This window comes from Prionailurus bengalensis, chromosome D3 (assembly GCF_016509475.1).
Source record: "Prionailurus bengalensis isolate Pbe53 chromosome D3, Fcat_Pben_1.1_paternal_pri, whole genome shotgun sequence".
Lineage (NCBI taxonomy): Eukaryota > Metazoa > Chordata > Mammalia > Carnivora > Felidae > Prionailurus > Prionailurus bengalensis.
The window spans coordinates 32,152,454-32,176,729 of record NC_057356.1 but is presented as its reverse complement, the minus strand read 5'-3'; the positions used below and the strand labels follow the sequence as shown (position 1 = coordinate 32,176,729).

Genomic DNA, 24,276 nt, shown 5'->3' with positions numbered 1-24,276 from the left:
GGTGTTATATTCTTAATTTAAGGGAAGAACATGTTCTATCTCTGACATAAATCTGTGACTGCAATGAGTCAGAAAAAATTACATGTGTGTTTTTATGCTTTACTTGTTTATATTCTATTTTTCTACATTAAAATTAGGAGCCATAAAGGTAGGGACCATTTGTATGTTGCGTATTGCTATGTGCCTAGCACCTAGGAAAATGCCTGGCATATAGTAAATGCTATTAAATTGTTATTCATGACAAGAACTATACTAGATACTTTATATTAATTATGTTCTCTCTCTCCTCTCTCTGCCCCTCCCTCCCACTCACGTTCTCTCTCTTTCAAAATAAATAAATAAATATTTTTTTAAAAAAAGAATATAGGACACCTGGGTGGCTCAGTCAGTTAAGTTAAGCTCTTGGTTTTGGATCAGGTCATGATCTCATGGTTTGTGGGTTCAGCCCAGCATCAGCTCCGTGCTGACAGTGCAGAGCCTGCTTGGGATTCCCTTTCGCTCTCTCTCTGCCCCTCCCCTGCTCACTCTCTCTCTCTCTCAAATAAATAAGTAAATAAATAAATAAATAGAAATTAAAAAAAAAATAAGGATCATAGGATTCGATAATCCAGGGCAACAACAGTTGGTATGAAAATGGTAAAACGAGGCCTACCAGAGTATAAGCTCTGAATATAATCACCATGTACCCTTCTTACTTACTCAGTTCTATGAAGCTGGAGAAGTCATATACCTCTCTGAGCCTTAGTTCTTCTTGGTGTAAAATGGGCATAAAAATGTCTTCTCAATCTACCTCACAGTGTTATCATAAGGCTCAGAGAACAACAAATATATGAAAATATAACAAAATATTAGTAGAATAAGAACAAATAACTATTCAGGGGAAACATTACACATTACACATTAAAGAGGTCTTGCTCACTAAGAATTAAAAAAAAAGCTGTCTCCAAGTTCCTAAATATTCTATTATTTATATTATTCAAACTTAGTTTCATATTTCCACTTTCAACAAGGAGAAAGTAGTTATATTCCTTCAGTTACTTCTTCTCTTCCAACAAAATAAACAAGAAGTTAGTTTACTAACTGAAGATTTCAACTCATTAATTAAACCACAAACTCTATGTATCACTATGTGGCCATGAATAATGGATTTTTATGATACATAAGCACCCTTTTAACTATTTATTTTTCATATTAAGGTAGCAGTAAGATAGGCAGGAGTCCAGATGCAATAGCCCAAATTAAAAAAATAAAACAAGTTCAGTTCAAATGGCTGAATGTCTGAGAATTTTTATTTTATAAGTTAAAATATTCAATGTCTTGAATAATAATGATAACAATCCAATAAATCCCTAGCCCTCATCTTCCAAATCTGCAGTATGAGCAATCTGGCTATGACATCTGTCATTCTATTGGTGCCAGGGTTAACTTAATTGCTGTAGCTGGTTAAGTGAGTGTTCTCTTCCTCATTCACCATTCCCTGTTCACTGCCCCCTACATAGCCCCCACCAAAAAACTGCAGACTCAATTTTAGAGGCATAAATAGGTTTATGTCTTAATGGAAAACCTTTTACTCTTCATTTTTAATCATTATCACTGGTCTGCAGTGGAACAAGTAGGTCATCTGTGGGCTGCAGAAAGTTTTATCTGGCCTTTAAGTGTATATATATTTTAAAATATACTTGAAGGGGTGCCTGGGTGGCTCAGTTGGTTGAGCATCCAACTCTTGATATGGGCTCAGATATAAATAAATAAAACAAAAAAATAAAATATACCTTGACCCCTAGAAAATACAAAATGAATAAACTGTGTGAAATTTTAATTTCTACACATTATGAGGATTTTACCTACAGACACTGTTGATTTAAAACGAGAAGTATTGCAAGTATTAAAAGAGCTAGAGGCACGGGGGTGGCTCGGTTGGTAAAGCATCTAACTGTGGATTTTGGCTCAGATCATGATCTCAGTTTGTAAATTTGAGCCCCATGTCTGGCTCTATACTGACAGCATGGAGCCTGCTTGGGATGATCTCTCTCTCTCTCTCTCTCTCCCTCCCTCCCTCCCTCCCTCCCTCTCTCCCCCCCCCCCGCCCACCCTGTTCCCTGCTCATGTCTATCTCTAAAAAAATAAATAAACTTAAAAAAAAGAAACAAAATAAAAGAGCTAAAGAATATCTGAATTTCATAAGTATCATAAATGTAGAGCCCTATTCCAGAGTTTCTGGGAGATTTATCATCTAAGAAGGAACAAGAAGCAGGGTATGCTTCAGTACACCTGGAAACTACGATCTTCACAGTTTCTCTCTATTCTTTTCTCTGGGATGTTTTTTAAAAAGTTGTAAAATAAGTGATATATAACCAGTATTGCTTACAAAATCCAGTAAACACCATATACAAATAGCTCTAAACAGAATTCTCTTTTGAGACTAAACTGACAAATCTTAATTTTAATCTCTGTACATTTAGCATTATAGAAATTATGTTCTTCAAGTACACACAAAAATTTAACTAAGAAGAAATTTTCAATTCAAGCTACAGAACTTGTTTCATTACATATAGATAGCACTGAGTAGGTCAAGAAAACAAAGTTACACAATCAGCTGTGATACTTCAGATTCAGAATCTTCATATAAATTAGATCACAGTTGTTATTTAGTCCATAAAAGAAAATGCAGAAGTCAACTCAAGACATAATGTGCAGTTAAGCTGGTGTATAATATGTAATATTAGGAGCATATAATATCTAAAAGTGGATTTTGAGAGTTATCATTTAATCACAAAAGGCCATGTTGAAGCTATGAACAAATCACAAAACCAGGAGTATTTTAGTTCCTTATTCATTTCACTTATAGCTAAAGATCTACAAACTATGATCAAATGCTGAATTCCCATTTACTTTTTATAGTTCATAACTTATTTTTTCCCCAAATGCTTTTTTAAAAAAGTTTTCATTTAAATTCCAGTTAGTTAATACACGTTGTTAATATTACTTTCAGGTGTATAATACAGTGATCCAACACTTACATACACCTGTTGTCATCACAACACGTGCACTCCTTAATCTCCATCACCTGTTTCACCCATCCCCCTGTCCACCTCCCCTCTGGTAAACCATCAATTTGTGCTCTACAGTTAAGAATCTAAAATGAAATAACTCTTAAAAACAAGTACTATGTAAACTGCCTCTTTACCTTCATGACATCTCTATATGACCGGATGGCTGAGACTTTTCTCTTTTCATCTTCTCCATCTTCCAGGCCTTCATCTGCAGCCTCATAGCCCTCATCATTGCTGCCATCAGCTTCGACCGTGTTGGCCATGTGATCAATGAGCTGCTCTAGGGGTGGGCTTAACTCCCTTTCTTCATTCTCCTTCAAACCATAGTCCAGTGCTTTATAAATAACAATTCCCAAAGATTCAATAACCTAGGGACATTAAAGAAAGGTGATTAATAAAGATGACTAAATAGCTTTATAGAACTGTAAGGCATAAAATATTTAGTATGACACTTAAGCTAAGTATAATCTATTCCACTGCAGAAACAGGTAATAAATTAGATTTGAGGAGATAAGTAAGCCTCACCTATACATTAAAAAAAAAATCCCAGGGGCGCCTGGGTGGCGCAGTCGGTTAAGCGTCTGACTTCAGCCAGGTCACGACCTCACTGTCCGTGAGTTCGAGCCCCGCGTCAGGCTCTGGGCTTATGGCTCGGAGCCTGGAGACTGTTTCCGATTCTGTGTCTCCCTCTCTCTCTGTCCCTCCCCCATTCATGCTCTGTCTCTCTCTGCCCCAAAAATAAAAAAAAAAAAAAAAAAAAAAAAAAAAAAAAAAAAAAAAAAAAAAAAAAAAACCGTTGAAAAAAAAATAAAATAAAAAAAAATCCCAGATGGAAATTTTTGTGTGACTTCTTCAATCCAGTATATACAATACATGAACTCTTTTTGTTTTCTTAGATTTATACTATAAACTAAAATCTGTATTATCCATTCATATAAAATACTAACCAGGTGGATTATCCACATTTCCAAAAGATATTTCTGAGAACAGACAGAGCTATCAAAGCACATATTCTTTCAGAACTTTTACACTGGTGTTTATCAATGTCTATTTCACAGACACCCCAGGAATGTGAGAGACTGCAAACTCAATTATTAGTAGCAGCTAACTTAAGTTTAAACAAACAAATCTACTCTTAACCATATAAACACTGCCCAGTGAGTTACATTTAATTATTGAAAACACACAGCTCTCATATGATACAAATAAGTGAGAGACTTTTTCAAACTCTGATTTCAATGTAATGCATAGATAATCCTCCCTATCCTGTCACCTCCACCAATATTACCTCTGAAAATATAAATACGAATTTAGGAACACTGGGTATGTATCACTGCCTAATATAACCCTGATAAATGCTCCAGACTTGTGTTAATATAGGGAATTCTACATTATTCCTCAATAGAGCCTTTCTTTTCTGCTTAGAAAGATCACATATAAACAATTCTTCTCTATCTAAAACCTTTGGCACCCAGCAAAGGCAGTCATAAGAGGGAAGTAATATAGCAATCCAGGCCTTCCTAAAGAAGGAAGAAAGGTCACAGATACACAACCCAACCTTACACTTTAAAGAGCTGGAAAAAGAACAGTAAGTAAAACCCAAAACCAGCAGAAGACAGGAAATAATAAAGATTAGAGCAGAAATCAATGCTATTGAAACCAAACAAACAGAACAGACCAATGAAACCAGGAGCTGGTTCTCTGAAAGAATTAACAAAATGGATAAACCCCTAGGCCAGTTTGATTAAAAAGAAAAAGGAAAGAACCCGAATAAATAACATCAAGAATGAAAGAGGAGAGACCACAACCAACACAGCAGAAATACAAACAATAATAAGAGAATATTATGAGCAATTATATGCCAATAAAATGGGCAATCTGGAAGAAATGGACAAATTCCTAAAAACATATAAACTACCAAAACTGAAACAGGAAGAAATAGGAAATTTGAACAGACCCATAACCAGTAAAGAAATCAAATTAGTAATCAAAAAATCTCCCAAAAAACAAGAGTCCAGGGCCAGATGGCTTCCCAGGGGAATTCTACCAAACATTTAAAGAAGAGTTAACACCTATTCTCTTGAAGCTCTTCCAAAAAATAGAAATGGAAGGAAAACCTCCAAACTGTTTCTATGAAGCCAGCATTACCTAGATTCCAAAACCAGGCAGAGACTCCACTAAAAAGGAGAACTACAGACCAATTTCCCTGATGAACATGGATGCAAAACAACAAGATACTAGCCAACTGGATCCAACAATACATTAAAAACTTATTCACCACAAGCAAGTGGGATTTATACCTGGGATGCAGGGCTGGTTCAATAACTGCAAAACAATAAATGTGACATATCACATCAATAAAACAAAGGACAAGACCACATGATCCTCTCCATAGATGCAGAGACAGCATTTGACAAAACATAGCATCCTTTCTTGATAAAAACCCTCAAGAAAGTAGGGGATGGAAAGATCATACCTCAAGACCCATAAAAGCCCTATATGAAAGACCTACCCCTAATATCCTCAATGGGGAAAAACTGAGAGCTTTCCCCCTAAGGTCAGGAACAAGACAGGGGTGTCCACTCTCACCACTGTTATTCAACATAGTATTGGAAGTCTTAGCCTCAGCAATCAGACAACACAAAGAAATAAAAGGCATCCAAATCAGCAAGGAGGAGGTCAAACTTTCACTCTTCGCAGATGACACGATACTCTATATGGAAAATCCAAAAGATTCCACCAAAAAACAGCTAGAACTGATCCATGAGTTCAACAAAGTTGCAGGATATAAAATCAATGCACAGAAATTGGTTGCACTCATATACACCAATAATGAAGCAACAGACAGAGAAATCAAGGAATCGATCCCAATTACAATTGCACCAAAAAACCATAAAATACCTAGGGATAAATCTAGCCAAAGAGGTGAAAAATCTATACAATGCCGTTTTTTTAAAATATATTTTTTTAAATGCTTATTTCTGAGACAGAGAGAGACAGAGCATGAGTGGGGGTGGGGCAGAGAGCGAAGGAGACACAGAATCTGAAGCAGGCCCCAGGCTCTGAGCCGTCAGCACAGAGCCCAACACGGGGCTGGAACTCACAAACCATGAGATCATGACCTGAGCCGAAGTCAGTTGCCCAACTGACTGAGCCACCCAGGAGCACCACAATGCTGTTTTTTTTTTTTTTTTTTTTTTTGATTTATTTATGTGGTATCAAAGAAAAAGAAAAGTCAGAAGTTTTAAAGATAAGTTAAGCACAATAGAGTCATGGTCATCATATACTCTCCAGCCCTTAAAAGCATTGAGGCATTCACTCAAAAAAATCTCTACGAAATTTGAAATCTACCTTATCAACTGAAATAATATTTTCTCAACACAAGTTTCAAAATGTATATAAGGCTTAATTTCTCAACTTCTAGTTTTTAACCAATACTTTTTTTTTTTACTATTTCCCACTGAAAATACAGAATATTTTCATCCATTTGTATTGTGTGACTTGGAACTCTACTCTCTGTTTTCAAAGTTGAAGGGAAACAAAAGCAAAAATAATCAGGACCACATCAAAATAAAGATTTTGCAGCCTAAAGGAAACAATCAATGAAACAAAAAGACAACCCACTAAATAGGAGAAGATACTTGCAAATGACATATCCAGTAAGGGGTTAATATCCAAAACATGTAAAGAGCTTATACAACTCAACATCAGAACAACAGCAACAACAACAAAAACCCCAATCCAATCAAAAAATGAACAGACGACCTAAATAGACATTTTCCCAAAGAAGACACAGAGATGGCCAATAGAAACATGAAAATATGCTCAATATCACTAATCATCAGGGAAATTCAAATCAAACCCACAATGAGATACCATCTCACACCTGTCAGACTGACTAAAATAAAAAAAAGACAATAACAAGTGTTGACAAGGATATGGAGAAAAAGGAACCCTCATACACACAATTGGTAGAATGTAAATTAGTATACCCACTATAGAAAACAGTATGAGAGTTCATCAAAAAATTAAAAATAGAATTATTACACAATCTAGTCATTCCACTACTGCATATTTTCCCAAAGAAAACAAAAACACTTATTTGAAAAGATATATGTATCCTTATGTTTATTGCAGTTATTTACAATAGCCAAGATATGGAAGCAACCACTGACAAATGGATAAGGAAGATGTGGTATGTATATACACATACACACACACACACACACACACACACACACACACACACACATATATATAAACAGAATATTACAAAGCCATAAAAAAGGATGCAATCTTGCCACTGCAACTACATGGATGGACCTAGAGGGTTATTATGCTATGTGAAATAAATCAGACTGAGAAAGACAAATGCCGTATGATTTCACTTATAGGTGCAATCTAAAAACAAAACAAAACAAAACAAATGAATAAACACACAAAAAGCAGAATCAGACCTGTACATACAAAGAACAAATTCGTGGCTGCCAGAGGGGAGGGAGCCGGGGGTGGGCAAAATAGGTGAAGGGGAATGGGACATAAAGGCTTCTAATTAAGGAATGAATAAGTCACATAAAAGGTACAGCATAAGGAATATAGTCATTGATATTGTAACAGTGTTGTGGTGAGCACAGCATAATGTATATACCTGTCCAATCACTACTGTTGTACACCTGAAAATAATGTAACATTGTGTGTCAACTACCCTCAAATAAAAAAATTAATAATAAAAGACATAAAATTAACCATCACAAGTGTACCTCTTGTGAATCTGGCACACATATACATCTCTTTAAGTCTCCTTAAAGTCCATTCTGCTATTCTATCAAGTCCACTGCTTCAGGATAGTGGGAAACATAGTAAGACCAGTGGATTCTGTGAGCAGGCCCACTGCTACACCTAATTTCCTATTTCATTCCTTGATCAGAAGTAATGCTGTGTGAATTACCATGATGGTGAGTAAGGCATTCTGTAGATCCAAGGATGATAGTTTTGGCAGAAGCACTGTATGCCTAGGGAAGGCAAATCTACATCAAGAGTAAGTCACTCCTTGGCTAAAATGAACAAATCAGGAGACTATAGATGCCGGAGAGGATGTGGAGAAACGGGAACACTCTTGCACTATTGGTGGGAATGCAAAATGGTGCAGCCACTCTGGAAAACAGTCTGGAGGTTCCTCAAAAAATTAAAAATAGATCTACTTTATGACCCAGCAATAGCACTGCTAGGAATTTACCCAAGGGATACAGGAGTGCTGATGCATAGGGGCACTTGTACCCCAATGTTTATAGCAGCACTGTCAACAATAGCCAAATTATGGAAAGAGCCTAAATGTCCATCAACTGATGAATGGATAAAGAAATTGTGGTTTATATACACAATGGAGTACTACATGGCAATGAGAAAGAATGAAATCTGGCCTTTTGTAGTAATGTGGATGGAACTGGAGAGTGTGATGCTAAGTGAAATAAGTCATACAGAGAAAGACAGATACCATACGTTTTCACTCTTATGTGGATCCTGTGAAACTTAACAGAAGACCATGGGGAGGGGAAGGAAAAAAAAATTAGAGGGAGGGAGCCAAACCATAAGAGACTCTTGACAACTGAGAATAACTGAGGGTTGGTGGGGGGTGGGAGGGAGGGGAAAGTGGGTGATGGGCATTGAGGAGGGCACCTGTTGGGATGAGCACTGGGTGTTGTATGGAAACCAATTTGACAATAAATTTCATATTAAAAAAAAGAAATTAGGGTAAACATAAGGTTCCTGTTTTATTACTATTCAATAAAAGCTCTCTGTTGTACACTCTCTGAAAAAAAAAAGAGTAAGTCACTCTTCCAGTAAGAACAAAATGCTGCCCCTTCTATGATGGAAGAGATCCAATGTAATAAACCTGCCACCAGGGAGCTGGGTAACAGCTCTTGCCCAGGGTAACAGAGCCATATTGGGAATTTAGTATTGGTCTCTCCTTGCTGTTAGATTGGGCCCTAGGCAGTGGCTATAGCTAGGTGAACCCTGGTGAGTGGAAATCCATGTTGATGGCATAATCCCCATCCCTAGCCATGTTCACAAGACTACTGCAAGATGACAGAGTGGCTGGGAAAAGAGGCTGACTGGTATCCACAGAAAAGGTCATCCCATCGATTTGAATATTAATATCCTTCTCTGCTGAGGGCACTCTTTGGTAAGCATTCACATGGGACACAAATACCTTCCCATTTTTTGTCCAGAGAATCTAACCACATATCTCTTCCCCAGATTTCCTTGTCACCAATATTCCAATCATGTCCCTTCCAAGTAAAAGTACACAACTTGGGGCACCTGGGTGGCTCAGTCGGTTAAGCAGCTGACTTCAGCTCAGGTCATGATCTCGCAGTCCGTGAGTTTGAGCCCCGCGTCGGGCTCTGTGCTGACAGCTCAGAGCCTGGAGCCTGTTTCAGATTCTGTGTCTCCCTCTCTCTGACCCTCCCCTGTTCATGCTCTGTCTCTCCCTGTCTCAAAAATAAATAAAACGTTAAAAAAAAATTAAGAAAAAAAAAGTACACAACCAAGTATACTGTTCAAAGTTCTGCCCACTGGGAGGATTTCCCTTCGACACTATCCTTCAGGGATATCCCTGAAAGGACATATATTGCTACAGCTGTCCACTTCCAGGTGGCACCTGCATATTATGCAGAACCATCTGTAAACCAGGCGCCAGTCTTCTTTTCTTCTGTCAACTGACTATAGAACTCCCCAGAACGCAGACAGGTACAGGCTAGGAAGACAAGGGAGTGTAGCAGAAGTACATTCAGGCAGTGCTTTCGGGGCGTACTTGTGCCCCATCACATATACACCATTCCAAATGATGATGGAGTGCTGCTATACACACTCCTCATGACTTGAAGGGTCTGATAATACCCAGTTCATGACGGGAAACTCAGGTCACATAGTAACTTGGTGGCCCATGGTTAAGTGTTCAGTCTGTAGTATGGCCTAGTAGCAGACCAAGAGCTGTTTCTCAAATGGAGAACAGTTATGCACAAAGAGTAACAGGGCTTTACTCCAAAATCCTAAGGATCTACACGGCCATTTACCTACTGGAGCTTGCCAAAAGCTCCAAACAGCAACTATCTACTTGCCAATTCAAGCACCATTGGATTTGCTGGACCATATGGCCCAAGTGACAGAGCGGTTTGCATAGCAACAGGACTTGTTTCAGAGCCTTCTCTTGTTCTGGGTCCTACTCAAAACGCAATTTTATTTACCACAGTCATGGTAAAAGGTGTGTCTTCTAGGCAGACATTCCCAGGGTGAAGAGTAGGCTTTAAATAACAAACACAGTTTCTCATCTTACTATAATTCATCTCTTCAATGTAGTTTTTTTTTTATTATCACTCATGTACACTGTTGTCCAACTGTACTGATTTCTTATTCTTTCCTTTATATGCTTTTTATACTTTGTCTCTATGACATTTTTCAGTATTGTTCCTACCTTCTACATGGACTTTCTCCTGTACTTTTGTATGTCCAAATCCTATTCATTTTTCCATCTCCCTGCTCAAAGGAACCCTTCAATAATGACTTGCTAACCCTGATTAACAACTATCAGCTGTTATATCACATCACAGTCTCTATCCACTGTTCTTCCTTGATGAAAACAATCATTTTTCCCTTCAAAATCACCATGACATTGACTTGTACCTTTATGCAGTACATTTCACTTTTTAACTTGGATAATAGTTAATTATGTACATATCTTAATTCCCCAAAAAGATTAACCTCCTTGAAGGTAAAGTCCTCTATGATTCATCTTTATGTCTTTACATTATTTTATAAACAGCAAAGACTTAACAGTTAATGAGTGAATAAACCAAAATATAAATTCCTTCAACTCATATCTGTATGGTTGAAAGTTGGATATGGAATTTATGGACATGGGCAAAAATACCTGTCACTTTAATCTCTCTCATTTCAACAGACCACTACAGTGGTGATCCAACCCTGAACAGCCTCTGAAACTTTCTAGCTAAAGCATAAATTATGTCTAACCTGGTTTAAATGTCCTAAATCTATTCATCTTTCCTGATTTAAATCTGAACCACAAAGTAATTCTATATTTAACCCAATCTCTTGGAAACATAGCATATATGGCTGGGCATGAGTAGTCTGACATGTACACCAGATGACTCACTACTACTTCTGGACTGAGGTAACTTTTAACCTTTTGCTAAAATATATACCCAGTTCTTCAGATAGTCTGCAGCTATGGAATAAGGGTGACCACAAGAACAATAATCAAAGCATAACTGTACCTAGACATGCTAGCTTGCCTAGATATATACTTACTTGTACTAATTTTAGAAGTTCCTTTGCCAAAACCTTTGGAAATGTTAAGAAACCCAAGGGAAACTACAATGTCATTCCTTTGAATGACCAGTCTTCAGGCAGCTGGAAAATCATCCTTCATGTCCTGTCACATTGGCACCACACCCCAACCCCAGACGCTTCCAGAGACTCTAAAATGAGCAGGGAATTACAGCATAAAACCTTAAAGTTAAATGGAACAATTGAAGCACAATTGAAATGTGTGGTTTTTAAGCCTAATCAACTGATAAAGGGTGAAGGAAAGAAGGCATCAAATAAAACCACGTATTCCAAAATTTAAGGCTGCTACAACATTATGACTAATTACCTCTCAGCTAGTGATAGCTGGCTATAAAACCCTACAGCTCAGAGGTAAAGAGACACATGAATGGAACTGAGTGTTCTCTGGACTCCAGACACAGCCATGCCATCACTGAGAGTAGCCTCACTATAGAAGAACAGCATACCCACTAACGTCGCTGTTTCATGGAAAGCACGCAGGTTGGCGTAAGCCCACTGAGCCCACATACAGTCTTCCTCTTACCATGCTAACTCACTTCATCTGGCCCCTCTTCAACCTGACTTGCATTTCCTAAAAATATTTGAGTCCATATTTGTTTTCTTTACTAAAATATAAACTTCAGGGCACCTGGGTGGCCAAGTCAGTTGAGCGTCCAACTTCGGCTCAAGCCATGATCTCACAGCTCATGAGTTTGAGCCCTGTATCAAGGTTGCTGCTGTCAGCACAGAGCTCCCTTCCCATCTTTTGTTCCCCTCTCTCTCTGCCCGTTCCCCACTTGTACTCTCTCTCAAAAACAAATAAATCTTAAAAAAAAAAAAAAAGAAAGAAACTCCTTTAGGACAGGGATCAAGTATGATTCTTCCTGTTATTTGCTACAATGCCTAGCACTTTGCTTTACACAGAGTATGTGCTTTAAAATCTTGGTTAAACACATGAGAGTTATAATAGCACAGAAATCTTTAATGCCAAATCTGATAAAATGGGGACAACTTATATCAAAGTTGTCAAGCAAGGTGCCTAGCACTTTAGTGACATCAAACAAACAGTAGTTGCTATTGCCTTCACCATTGTGCCTCATTGCCAAAATCCCCTATTCTCCAGCCTGAAAATTAAAAACAGTTTCTTCAACTCCTCAGGTCCCTTTGCCAATGAGATGAATGAGATGTCCTTATATTTGTGTAACATTTTATTAGAACATGTTTTCCTTTATTTATCACAATCCTGTGAAGGAGACATCTCCATTTTAAAGATGAGAAAATTGAACTTAAAAGAGGGTCAATAAACTGTTTACTGTCGATTAACAAGTAACAGAGCCAGGACTCCAACCTGACATTGTCACTTATAAAATTCCATAGCCAGAATTTTACTATAACCAAGCTGCACATCTGAACATCTCCTAGTCTGCCAATACTTGCCCAAAATATGTTATTCAGTACTAAATTCCATTCCATGTGTAGTACAATCATCAAAGAAACAACAAATGGGCATCTTCCTTGTTCTACATCACATAGTTCTATAAATATACCTAGTTTTATATTCAGATTTCTGTTAAACTCATTAAATTGCTGACACTTTAGGTTTACATTCAACCACAGTGACAAGTAATTCAGACAACATAATAGTTAACCAACTTTTTCTATTAATAAAACAACTGAAACATAATTGTACCTAGTCTTTGTAAAGATGTTATGTAATCCTGGTAAAGGGTTTTACATTATCTCTAATCTATTTTATCTTTGTATTTTGATAAATAAAATTTTTTGTTTTTGTTTTGGGGTACTTGGGTGGCTCAGTCAGTTAAGCGTCTGACTTTGCCTCAGGTCATGATCTCACAGTTCATGAGTTTGAGCCCCATGTTGGGCTCTGTGCTGACAACTCAGAGCCTGGAGCCTGCTTTGGATTCTGGGCCTCCCTCTCTCTCTGCCCCTCCCCCACTTGCTTATATATATGTGTGTGTGTGTGTGTGTGTGTGTGTGTGTGTGTGCGCGCGCTCTCTCTCAAAATAAACATTTAAAAATTTAAAAAATGTTTTGCTTTTCTTAGGAACATCATTTAAAATCTAGAGTCTGCCATCTAATTCATTTACTATCATTTCTAAACTTCTAAAATCTGCCAATTTGGGTATGCCTTCTGAATCTTCATAAAACTGATTTAAATGTTAAATAAGATAGTTGCATCTAAGAAGCCTTCAGAACACCAGAGGCATTTTTTCCATGCTGACTCTAACTACAATGTGTAACTCTGTAATACTGATCTGACACTCTTCTACCTTGCTCACAAAAATATAAAAGATTTAATAAAATTTCCTGCTACAATCTCTAAATATGGTGGTAACTCACAACTAGTAAAATCTATCCAAAGAAAGTATATTTTTCCATTAATTAATCTAGCTAATGTCCAGTGTACACAGTTCCCTTCCCTTCACTCATTCATTCAGTCAACAGGTATTTACCAAGAGCAGTATATATAGCAATGGAGATAGAACAATGATGAAATAACTCTGTGAGCTCTCTGGCTTTCACAGAAGTTCTGTCTTAGAGAAAACAGATAATAAATAAGTCATGTAATTGTGCTAAACATTATAATAAAGAAGAAAGAGTGTTATGAGAGTATATAACAGGGAGCCCTAATCTAGTTTAGAAATTCAGGAAACCCTTCTTCAGGAAATAAATCTTAAATGGAGACATGAAAACCAACTAGAGCTAACCAGAGAAGAGGGAATTAGAGTAGAATTCCAGAGAGAAACAGTGAGTATAAAGGCCTGGAGATCAAGAAGAACAAGGAGTGACTGAAAACAAAAATCCTAATGACAAGAGGAAGGGCTAGGAAGAGGCTAGAGAAGTGGAGAGTGGGTCCTTCGCACAGAACATAAGGCCTCATATGAGCTATCTGAAGGACCTGAACCTTCATCACGTAAAATCAATGGCAGGCAACTGACATGTTTTGGGAGTGGGATGATCTGATATTTCATTTTGTTTTATTATAAAATTTTATTTTAATTTTTTTAACGTTTATTTATTTTTTGAGAGACAGAGACAGAGCATGAGCTGGGGAGGGGACAGAGAGAGGGGGGGAGTCACAGATTCCGAAGCAGGCTCCAGGCTCTGAGCTGTTAGCACAGAGCCTGACGAGGGTTCAAACTCATAAACCATTAGATCATGACCTGAGCTGAAGTGGGACACTCAACCGACTGAGCCACCCAGACGCCCCTAAAAAAATTTTTTTTAATGTTTATTTTTGAAAGAGAGCACAAGTGGGGAAAAGGCAGAGAGAGAGGGAGACACAATCTGAATAGGCTCCAAGCTGTCAGTACAGAGTGAGACTTGAACTCACAAACTGAGAGATCATGAACTGAGCTGAAGTCGGATGCTCAACTGATGGGGTCACCCAGGTGCCCCTGATCATATTTCATTTTTAAAAGATATCATGCCAGGGCACCTGGGTGGCTCAGTCATTTGAATGTCAGACTCTTGATTTTGGCTCAGGTCACAGTCCCAGGGTAGTGGGATAGAGGTCTGCACTGGGCTTTGCGCTGATTGTGGAGCCTGCTTGGGTTCTCGTGCCCTCTCTCTCTCTCTCTCTCTCTCCTCCCCACCCCCCACCCCACGCACACATTCTCCCCCCCTCATGCACACATTCTCTCTGTCTCTCTAAAAATAAAAAAAATAAAATAAAAGATATCATGCCACAGTAATCAAGACAATGTGGTACTGGAAAAATAATAGACAAATAGATGAACTAAACAGAATAAAGCCTAGAAAAGAGACTCAAAAAAATATACACAACTAAACTTTGACAAAGGAACAAAGGCAATTCAATGGAGAGAGGACAGTCTTTATTACAAATGGTACTGAACTACAGGATATCTACATGCAAAAATACAAATCTAGACACAGACCTTGTAACTTTCCCAAAAATTAACTCAAAAGAGATCATAAACCTGAAAGGAAAATGCAAAATTATAAAACTAAAAGACAACATGGAGAAAATCTAGGTGACCTTGGGCTTGGCAATTTTTTAAATACAATGCCAAAAGCACAATCATGAAAGAAAAAAAATGATAACATGAACTTCAATATAATTAAAGCTCTGCTCCATGAAAGGCACTGTTCAGAGAATGAAACAAGCCCCAAGACTGGAGAAAATGTTTGCTGAACACATACTGATAAAGGACTGGTATCTAAAATACACAAAGCACTCTAAACATCAGTAAGAAAATGAACCCATGGGGCACCTGGCTGACTCAGTTGGAAGAGCATGCTACTCTTGGTCATGAGTTTGAGCCCCATGTTGGGTGTAGAGATTACTTCAATAATTAAAAAAGGAAAGAAAAAAAATGAATTCTATTACACAAGGAGCAAGTGATTGGGACAGACAACTCACCAAAGAAGATATGTGGATGGCAAATAACATATGAAAAGACACTCAACATTATATGGACTAGGGGACTCCAAGTTAAAACAATGAGATCCCACTATGCACCTATTAGAATTGGTAAAATCCAAAACACTGACATCATCAAACACTGGTGAAGATGTGGAGCAACAGGAATTCTCATTAATTGTTTGGTGGGAATGCAAAATGATCCAGCCACTGTGGAAGACATCTGATAATTTCTCACACAACTGAGGATATACTCTTACCATAAAATCAAGCAATTGTGCTCCTTGGTATTTATCCAAATAAGTTGAAAACTTATGCCCACATGAAAATCTGCACATAAATGTTTACAGTGACTTTATTCATAACTGACAAAACTTGAAAACAACCAGGATGTTCTTCAGTAGATCAATGGGTAACAGACTGTGATACATCCATACAATGGGGTATTATTCAGAGAAAATAAAAAGAAATTAGCTATCAAACTATGAAAAGATATGGAGGAACCTTAAAAGTATATTGCTAAGTAAAAGAAGCCAATCTGAAAAAGATAAATATTACAGGACATTCTAGAAAAGACAAAATATGGAGAAAGTACAAAGGTTGCCAGGATTTGGGGAGCTAGAAAGGAGATGAAAAGGTGAAACATGGGGGATTTTTAAAGTAGTGAAACTATTCTACATGATACAGTAATGTGGATACATGTCATACATATTTGTCAAAATCCATAGAATGTACAACACAAAGAGTGAACCCTAATGTAAACTATGGAATTCAGTTGTTAAAATAATAATAATAATAATAATAATAATAATAATAAGGTATCAATATTGGCTCATCAATTGTAACAAATGTACCACACTAACGTGAGTTCTAAATAACTGGGGAGGGCACCTGAGTGACTCAGTCAGTTGGGCATCCAACTTCAGTTCAAGTCAAGAGCTCATGGTTCATGAGTTCAAGCCCCACAATGGACTCTCTGCAGTCAACGCAGAACCCATTTTGGATCCTATGTCTCCCTCACTTTCTGCCCCTCCCCCACTCATTCTCATTCTCTCTCTCTCTCTCTCTCTCTCTCTCTCTCCACCCCCCCCTCCCTAGAGGAGGAAAGGGGTATGTAGGAACTCTATACTTGCCAACCAATTTTTCTATAAACCTAAAACTGCTCTGAAAGAAATATTCTATTAACTAAAAAAGAGGGAGAGTGTACTTAAAAATACAATGTTGGAAAATGGATGAAAAATGGGCCAGAGCAGATATGGGAAGACCAATTAGGAGGCTACTGCAGTAGTAGCCAACTCAGGAATGATGGTTTCTTGGGCCAGGGTGATAATAGTGTTTAGACAGAAAATGCAGAGGATCTGAAACAACTTCACAGGTAAATGGATAGGAGAAAGGACTTGGCAATGCATTAAATGTAGGGAAAAGGAATCAAAGTGATCCTTAGGGTTTCTAGCTTGGACTAGTAGAGAAAATGGTACCATTTACTGATACAGAAAATTGGAGGAAAAAGAGATTCAGAGAGAGAGATGGTAAGTTCAGATATCTGTGGGAAACATAATCACAGATGTTAGATCTGCAGCTATATGGACTGCAGAAGAGTCATGAACTGGGGTCATAAACTGGGATTCCTTGGCAAATCATTGGTCAACAGAGTCATGAGAATATATGAGAGAGCTGAAGGAGTGAAAACACACAAAGGAAGAAGAATCAAACACTTAATGAATGGTCAGAGAATGTGAAATCAAGATATAAGACTGTAAAGGAGCACTAGTAATGGGGAAGGGACAGAAGGATGAATGAATCAAATGATGATATCACAAAAATCTAGGACTTTAAGAAGGAAGACACAGTCATATGTATTGGACGTGGGTGAGGAAAGGTCTAGGACACATACCTTGGATTTAGTGAAGCAGAGGTTACTGGTAGCTTTAGCAAGGGCACTCTGGGTAAGTAAACAGTAGTATGTGTACATAGTATGATCAGAAATTGTTATGAAAATAGGGGTGCCTGGCTGGCTTACCTGGAGGAGCATGTGGCTCTTGATCTTGGGGTCATGAGCTCAAGCCCCACACTGGGTGCAGAAATTGCTTAAATAAATAAAATTTAAAGAAAAAAAGAATTTTTTATGAAGACAACGGGAAATGTGACAGCAGCCAGACATGAAGCAGCGCAGAGGTAAGATTTTATTTATTTTTTTTATTACTTTTCAAGACTACAGAGCCTTAAGTATGTTTCAATGGTGATGAAAAGGAAGAAGAAGGGGGAAAGCTGAAAATAATGAAGAGATCAGAGTTACTGACAGTGACAGAATAATTATTATATTACCTTCCTTGGGCAAATCTGACCTCCAAAAAATACATATTTCCCTAAAATTCAGACATGCTTTTTTTTTTCTTTGCTTTTATTACATGGCAAAAAAGTCCATTTGCACACATATCAGAATTATTCACTATTATTTCCTGAGCACTTTTAATGTGGATATATAATAAATTCTTTAACATGCCATTCTAAGTCTTTTACCTTCTAAGCCCAGTGAACTTTTTCATGCACAGCTCCACACTGTGCATATTATTTCAATCATTTTCATATTGCTGTGCCTTTCTTTATCCACGCCACTCTGCCGATGGCATTTCTCTCTGACAAATCCTACCTATCCTTCAAATCCCAGCTCAGTGTTACCTCCTGTACGAAGTATTCCTATTCACTCCAGAATTGATCATTTCTGCCCTCGTCAACTTTCTTGCTGTTTAACTGACTTTTAGCATAGTACAGGTGACTATTAACTGCACCAAAAACAGCAGAATAATCATCCTTTTCAAATGTAGATGAAAACTAAATACACTTCTAAATAACCCTTAGGTCAGAGAAGAAATCTCAAGGGAAATTCAAGAATATTTTATGATAATGAAAATATATACCCAAATTTGTGGGACACAACTAAAGCAATGCTTAGAAAAAAATTTATTGCTTCAGATGAACAGGCAAACTCCCTGAAAGGCACAACTTACAAAAAGTTGGAAGATCCCAACATTGAAAACTATAATACATTGCTGAAAGAAATTAAAGATCTGGGTAAGTGACAAAATACACTAAGTTCATAGACTGAAGGACTAAATATTGTTAGAATATCAGTTCTCTCCAAATTGGTCAATGCAATCCCAATCAAAACCCCAGCAGAACTTTCAGAGAAACTGACAACCTAACTTAAAAATGTATATGGGATAGCAACACGAATTTTGGAAAAGAACAGCACAGTTGGATGACTGACACTACCTGATTTCAAGACTTACAATAAAGATGCAGTAATCAAGACTGTCTAGGGGGCGCCTGGGTGGATTGGTTGGCTAGTTCGGCTCAGGTCATGATCTTACAGTTCGTGGGTTCGAGCCCCGCATTGGGCCCTGTGCTGACAGTACAGAGCCTGGAGCCTGCTGTGGATTCTGTGTTTCCTTCTCTCTCTGCTCCTCCCCCACTTATTCTCTGCCTCTGTCTCTTAAAAATAAATAAACGTTAAAAAAAAATTTTTTTTAAAAAGACTGTCTAGTACTGGTATAAAGGTAGACACGTGGAACAAAGTGTCCTTAATTAATCCTACCCTATATGAGCAATTGATTTTAAACAAAAGTGCCAAAGTAGTTCAATGGAGGAAGGATATTTCAACAAATGGTGCTGGAACCACCAGATGACTACAGAAAAAAGTAATATGCCTAGATCTCTACAACATACACAAAAATTATTTTTAAATGTAAATATAAGTATAAAAGTTAAATCTATTACACTTCTAGCAAAAAAAATAGGAAAAATCTACATAACACTGGTAGCTTCTCACAGATTTTAAATATTTTCTATATACGTTTTCACGTTGTCAGTGAAAAAGGCAAATATTTGTTATACAGGACATAAAAAACACTAATCACAAGAAGAAAAAATAAATTAGATTTCATCAAAATTAAAAACTTTGCTATTTAAAAGACAATGATAACAAAATGAAAGGGCAAGTCACACACTGGGTAAAAGTATCTATAATAATATACGTGTGTGTGTATGTATACATATGACATATATATATGACAAAAGACTTCAACCTAGAATACACTTAAAATTTTAAAACTCAATACTAAGATAAAGAATCCAATAAATAATGGACAAAAGATCTGAACATAAATTTCACAAAAGAAGATATACAAATGGCCGAAAGCACGTGAATAAGGCTCTGTGTCATTAGGGAAATGCACATCAAAATGACCAGATATTTTACATCCTCTAGAATGGCTAAAATTTAAAAAACTGACAATAATAAGGACTGGTGAGGATGTACAACTAGAACTCTCATACATTGCTGGTGTGAATGTGAAATGATACAACCATACTGTAAGTACAGTTTGGCAGTTTCTCATAAAAGTTAAATATACTTTTACCATGTGACCCATCAATTATACTGCTAGTTATTTACCCAGAAGAAATGAAAATATACATCCAAAAAAGGCTTCATACATAAATACTCGCAGCACCTTCACTTGCAATAGCCAAAAACTGGAAACCACCCAACTGTCAAGCAACAGATGAATGGATATACACTGCAACGGATCTACCCAGTGAACTACTAACCAGCAATAAAAAGGAGCACACTACTTCTCACAGCAACACAAATGAATCTCAAAAACATTCTGCGGAGCAAAACCGTGAACACAGAAGTACATTCTGTATGATAACTTTTACATGAAGTTGGAGCTCAGGGGGAACTGACTATAGAGGGAACTCTCTAGGGTGATGAAATGATTCGGGTGGAACTTATGTGAGTGCACAAATTTGTTAAAAGCCATTGAACTAAACACTTAAAATATCTGCTTTTATTATATTTAGGTTACACCACAACGGTGGTTTTTAAAAAGAACTGAATACAGTATTTACACTGTGAAGAGAATAGTGGACCAGCAGTCATGAGATGGAATCTGCTCATTATGTGATGTGTGACCTTGGGCGGGTCACTTATTCTCCACAGATCTAAGACTCTTCAAGAGTAAATTTAAAGAAAAACCATTTAAAGTGCTTTCCAATCCCAACAGCTACAAGAATTAGAAAATTGAAGAATTTGAATACTAAAAGAAAATACATAGGCTATAAATATATGAAGTTTTGCTTATGGAAATGCCATGGTTGAAGAACTACAGAGGTTAACTTGACTTTTTTTTCTGTAAGTAGGTTTTTGAGTAAATTGCACTTTAAGAGGAGTAAAGACAAATTACAGCAAGTGCTATCTCTGAAAACCCTAAACATAATAAAGGGAACTTGCCTGCCCTGTTTTGTTGGAACATTCAATTTTGGAACTGGTTCCCAACTTAAACAACAAAAAACTCAGATCTTAAGGACGTTTAGGAGAGGAAAAAACCATACATGCATACATACAAAAAGACAAGGACAATCTGAACAGCTAAGAACAAGACAGGAATTTTCCACCACTAAGAAGGAAAAGCTTTACACACACACACACACACACACACACACACACACACGCATGCACACACATACACATACTGAATAAAGCTTATTTTTAAATGACTGGGACTATACATTCAATGAAATACTGTTCAGACTTAAAAAGGAATGATATTCTGCTATATGCTGCAACATGGATAAACCCTAAAAACATGCTAATAAAATAAACCCAACACACAAATACAAATATGGTAATTCCACTTATATGGAATACCTATAATAGGTAAATTCCTAAAAACAGAAAGTAGATCAGAGGTCAGCAGGGTGTTGGAGAAGGTGGAATGGGAGCCATTGCTTAATGAGTACAGAGTTTCCATGTGAGATGAGGACAAAGTTTGAGAAACAGTGGTGATGGCTGCAAAACACTGTGAAGATAGTGCAACTGAACTGTACACTTAACATGGTTAAAATTTTACGCTATGTGTATTTTATCACAATAAAAAGTCTGATTGGGGCTGCTCAGTTTCTTAGGAAGTGCTATGACTCAGCAATATTCAGAAAGGCCTGATTCCTCATATCTGCAGGGGTTACTCGGGTTTCCAAAAAGAAATAAAGGGACTGATTTATCTACGTTTCTACTGGAAGCATTTCTCTGTTAGAACCACACACAGCTCTGCTTCACACTACCACTCTGTTTAGAGTGCTGAGTGCGCCTGTAGTTTGCTTGAATCATCAAGGCTTTGAATCCGCCTGTCACCAGCATTTGACACAGCTGACCATATCTTTTTTTTAATCTTCTTCTGATTCCACACTCCTCTAATTTTCTTCCTCTTTGACTCATGACCTTGACAAGAGAAGCTTTGATGGAGTAAGTCTTGGTGGAAACATGAGAAGAGGACATGGAGGCGGTGGTAATGGATAGAAATGTCTCTTTCTGCTTATTTCTGAAATAATATCCTTGAATAGATGTTTGGTACAGATGCAGGGAAGCAGATTGGGTAGTGGGAGAACGTGAAAGTTCTCTTCAGGTTGCGTTTCTTGAGTAAAAAAAGTACAGCTGCAACTGAGAGTGAGGCGGGAGAAAGGAGAAGAGGGTGTTGGAGGCACGAAGAAACAGAAAGGTTTGAAACAGTTTCCCAGCCATCAAGAAACACTGGTCCATTTAAAACCCCAAATTTATCATGTTCCTCTCTTACTAAAACCCTTCACTATGTCTTTTAAAAACGAAGTACACTACATTAAAGAATTTTCCCATAACTCCTGGCACATATAGAAATGCTTTCTTCAGTTGGAGAGAAAGTTACACCTGGTTTGACAGGGTGTTCACACGATCCCAGCCAAGCCCCTAGGCCTAAGTGGCAGACCACAGTGACTGCTACTGTTATGGAAGGGACAGGTATCTATCACAAATTAGTGTAATGACTGTGAGCTGTAATTTCATTTCATGCACAGCCTCATTTTTAATTAAAACTGGACAAAAAGCAATGAGGACAGCGTCAATCCACAACTATACCACATGTGAGATGCTACAAATATTTGTCAATTACCAAATAAAAAACAAGGGGATGCAAAAAAAAAGGGAGGGGTTCACCTGGGTGGCTCAGTTGGTTAAGTGTCTGACCTCAGCTCTGGTCATGATCTTGTGGTTTGTGAGTTCAAGCCCCATGTCAGGAGGTTCTATACTGACAGCTCAGAGCCTGGAGCCTGCTTCCCATTCTGTGTCTCCCTTTCTCTCTGCTCCTCCCCTGCTCATGCTCTATCTCTCTCAAAAACAAACATAAAGAAAACAAGGGTATGCAAGTGAAATCTGTAATAATGATATTCATATTAATAAAAGCATCCTGATTATCATAGAATAAGGCTTATTTATGCTTATTTCCTGATAGCATATGTTGATTGCTTCACTTACATTAAATTGGAAGTGAAGGTCTACAAAACAAATCAAGTCTTTATTTTTTCAATTAAAAATTAGAACATGGGCTCTTGGGTGACTCAGTCAGTTGAGCATCCAACTCTTGGTTTCAGTTCGGGTCATATCTCATTTACAGTTTTGTGAGTTCAAGCCCTGTGTGTTGCTCTATGCTGGCAGCATGGAGACTGCCTGTGATTCTCACTCTCTGCCCCTCTCCTGCTTGCACGGTCTCTGTCTCTGTCAAAATAAATAAGCTTTAAAAAATTAGAAAAACATTTTTCCTTATAACAGGGTAATTTCCTAAGCCATTTACATAACTAATTTTATTAAAAACAAGATTATAAAATGGAGTTAATGGCCCAAATGAGCATCAAACTGATGAATGGGAAAACAAAACGTGATATAGCCATACAGTAGCTTATTCAGCCATTAAAAGAAATTTAGTACTGATACATGCTCCATAAATGAACCTTGAAAGCATTATACCACCAGCCACAGTAGGAATATACTATATAGTTCTATCTCTATGAAATGTCCAGAACTGGCAAATCTTATAGAGGGGTATATTACTTGTCACCAAGGGCAGAGACATTGAAGGAAATGAGGTATAACTGCTAATGGGTATAAGAATTCTTTCTAGAGTGAAGAAAATATTCGAAAATTGTGGTGATGACTGCACAACTCTGTGAATAAACTAAAACCACTTTAAATAGACAAATTATATGCTATGTGAATTGTATCTTAATAAAGCTATAACAAATATACATATTGGTGGCTCAGTTAAGCATCCAGCTCTTAGTTTCGTCTCAGGTCATGATCTCACAGTTCGTGGGATGGAGCCTGGCATCAAGCTCTGCACTGAGAGTGTGGAGCCTGCCTAGGGCTCTCTCTTTCTCCCTCTCTCTCTCTCTCTCTCTCTCCCTTTGCCCCTCCCCTGCTTGCACCCTCTGTTTCTCTCAAAATAAACAAACATTTAATACACACACACACACACACACACACACACACACACACACACACTAAAGAATATTATATGCAAATCTTTGTCTTGAAAAGCAGCAACACTGTATGATCGGGGATTTAGTCAGATCTGAATAAACTGACAGGAATATGCTAGTGTACTT

At 37.5% G+C, this 24,276-nt stretch overlaps 1 protein-coding gene across 1 annotated transcript in view; it reads right to left on the bottom strand.

Annotated features, from left to right (window-relative positions):
* The window catches only part of SPIRE1 (spire type actin nucleation factor 1), a 205,540-nt gene that overhangs the window by 116,537 nt on the left and 64,727 nt on the right, over nt 1–24,276 (bottom strand). Inside the window, 1 exon segment of the mRNA XM_043559432.1 lies at nt 3,188–3,421. Within this exon segment, the coding sequence (XP_043415367.1) occupies nt 3,188–3,421 (234 nt within the window).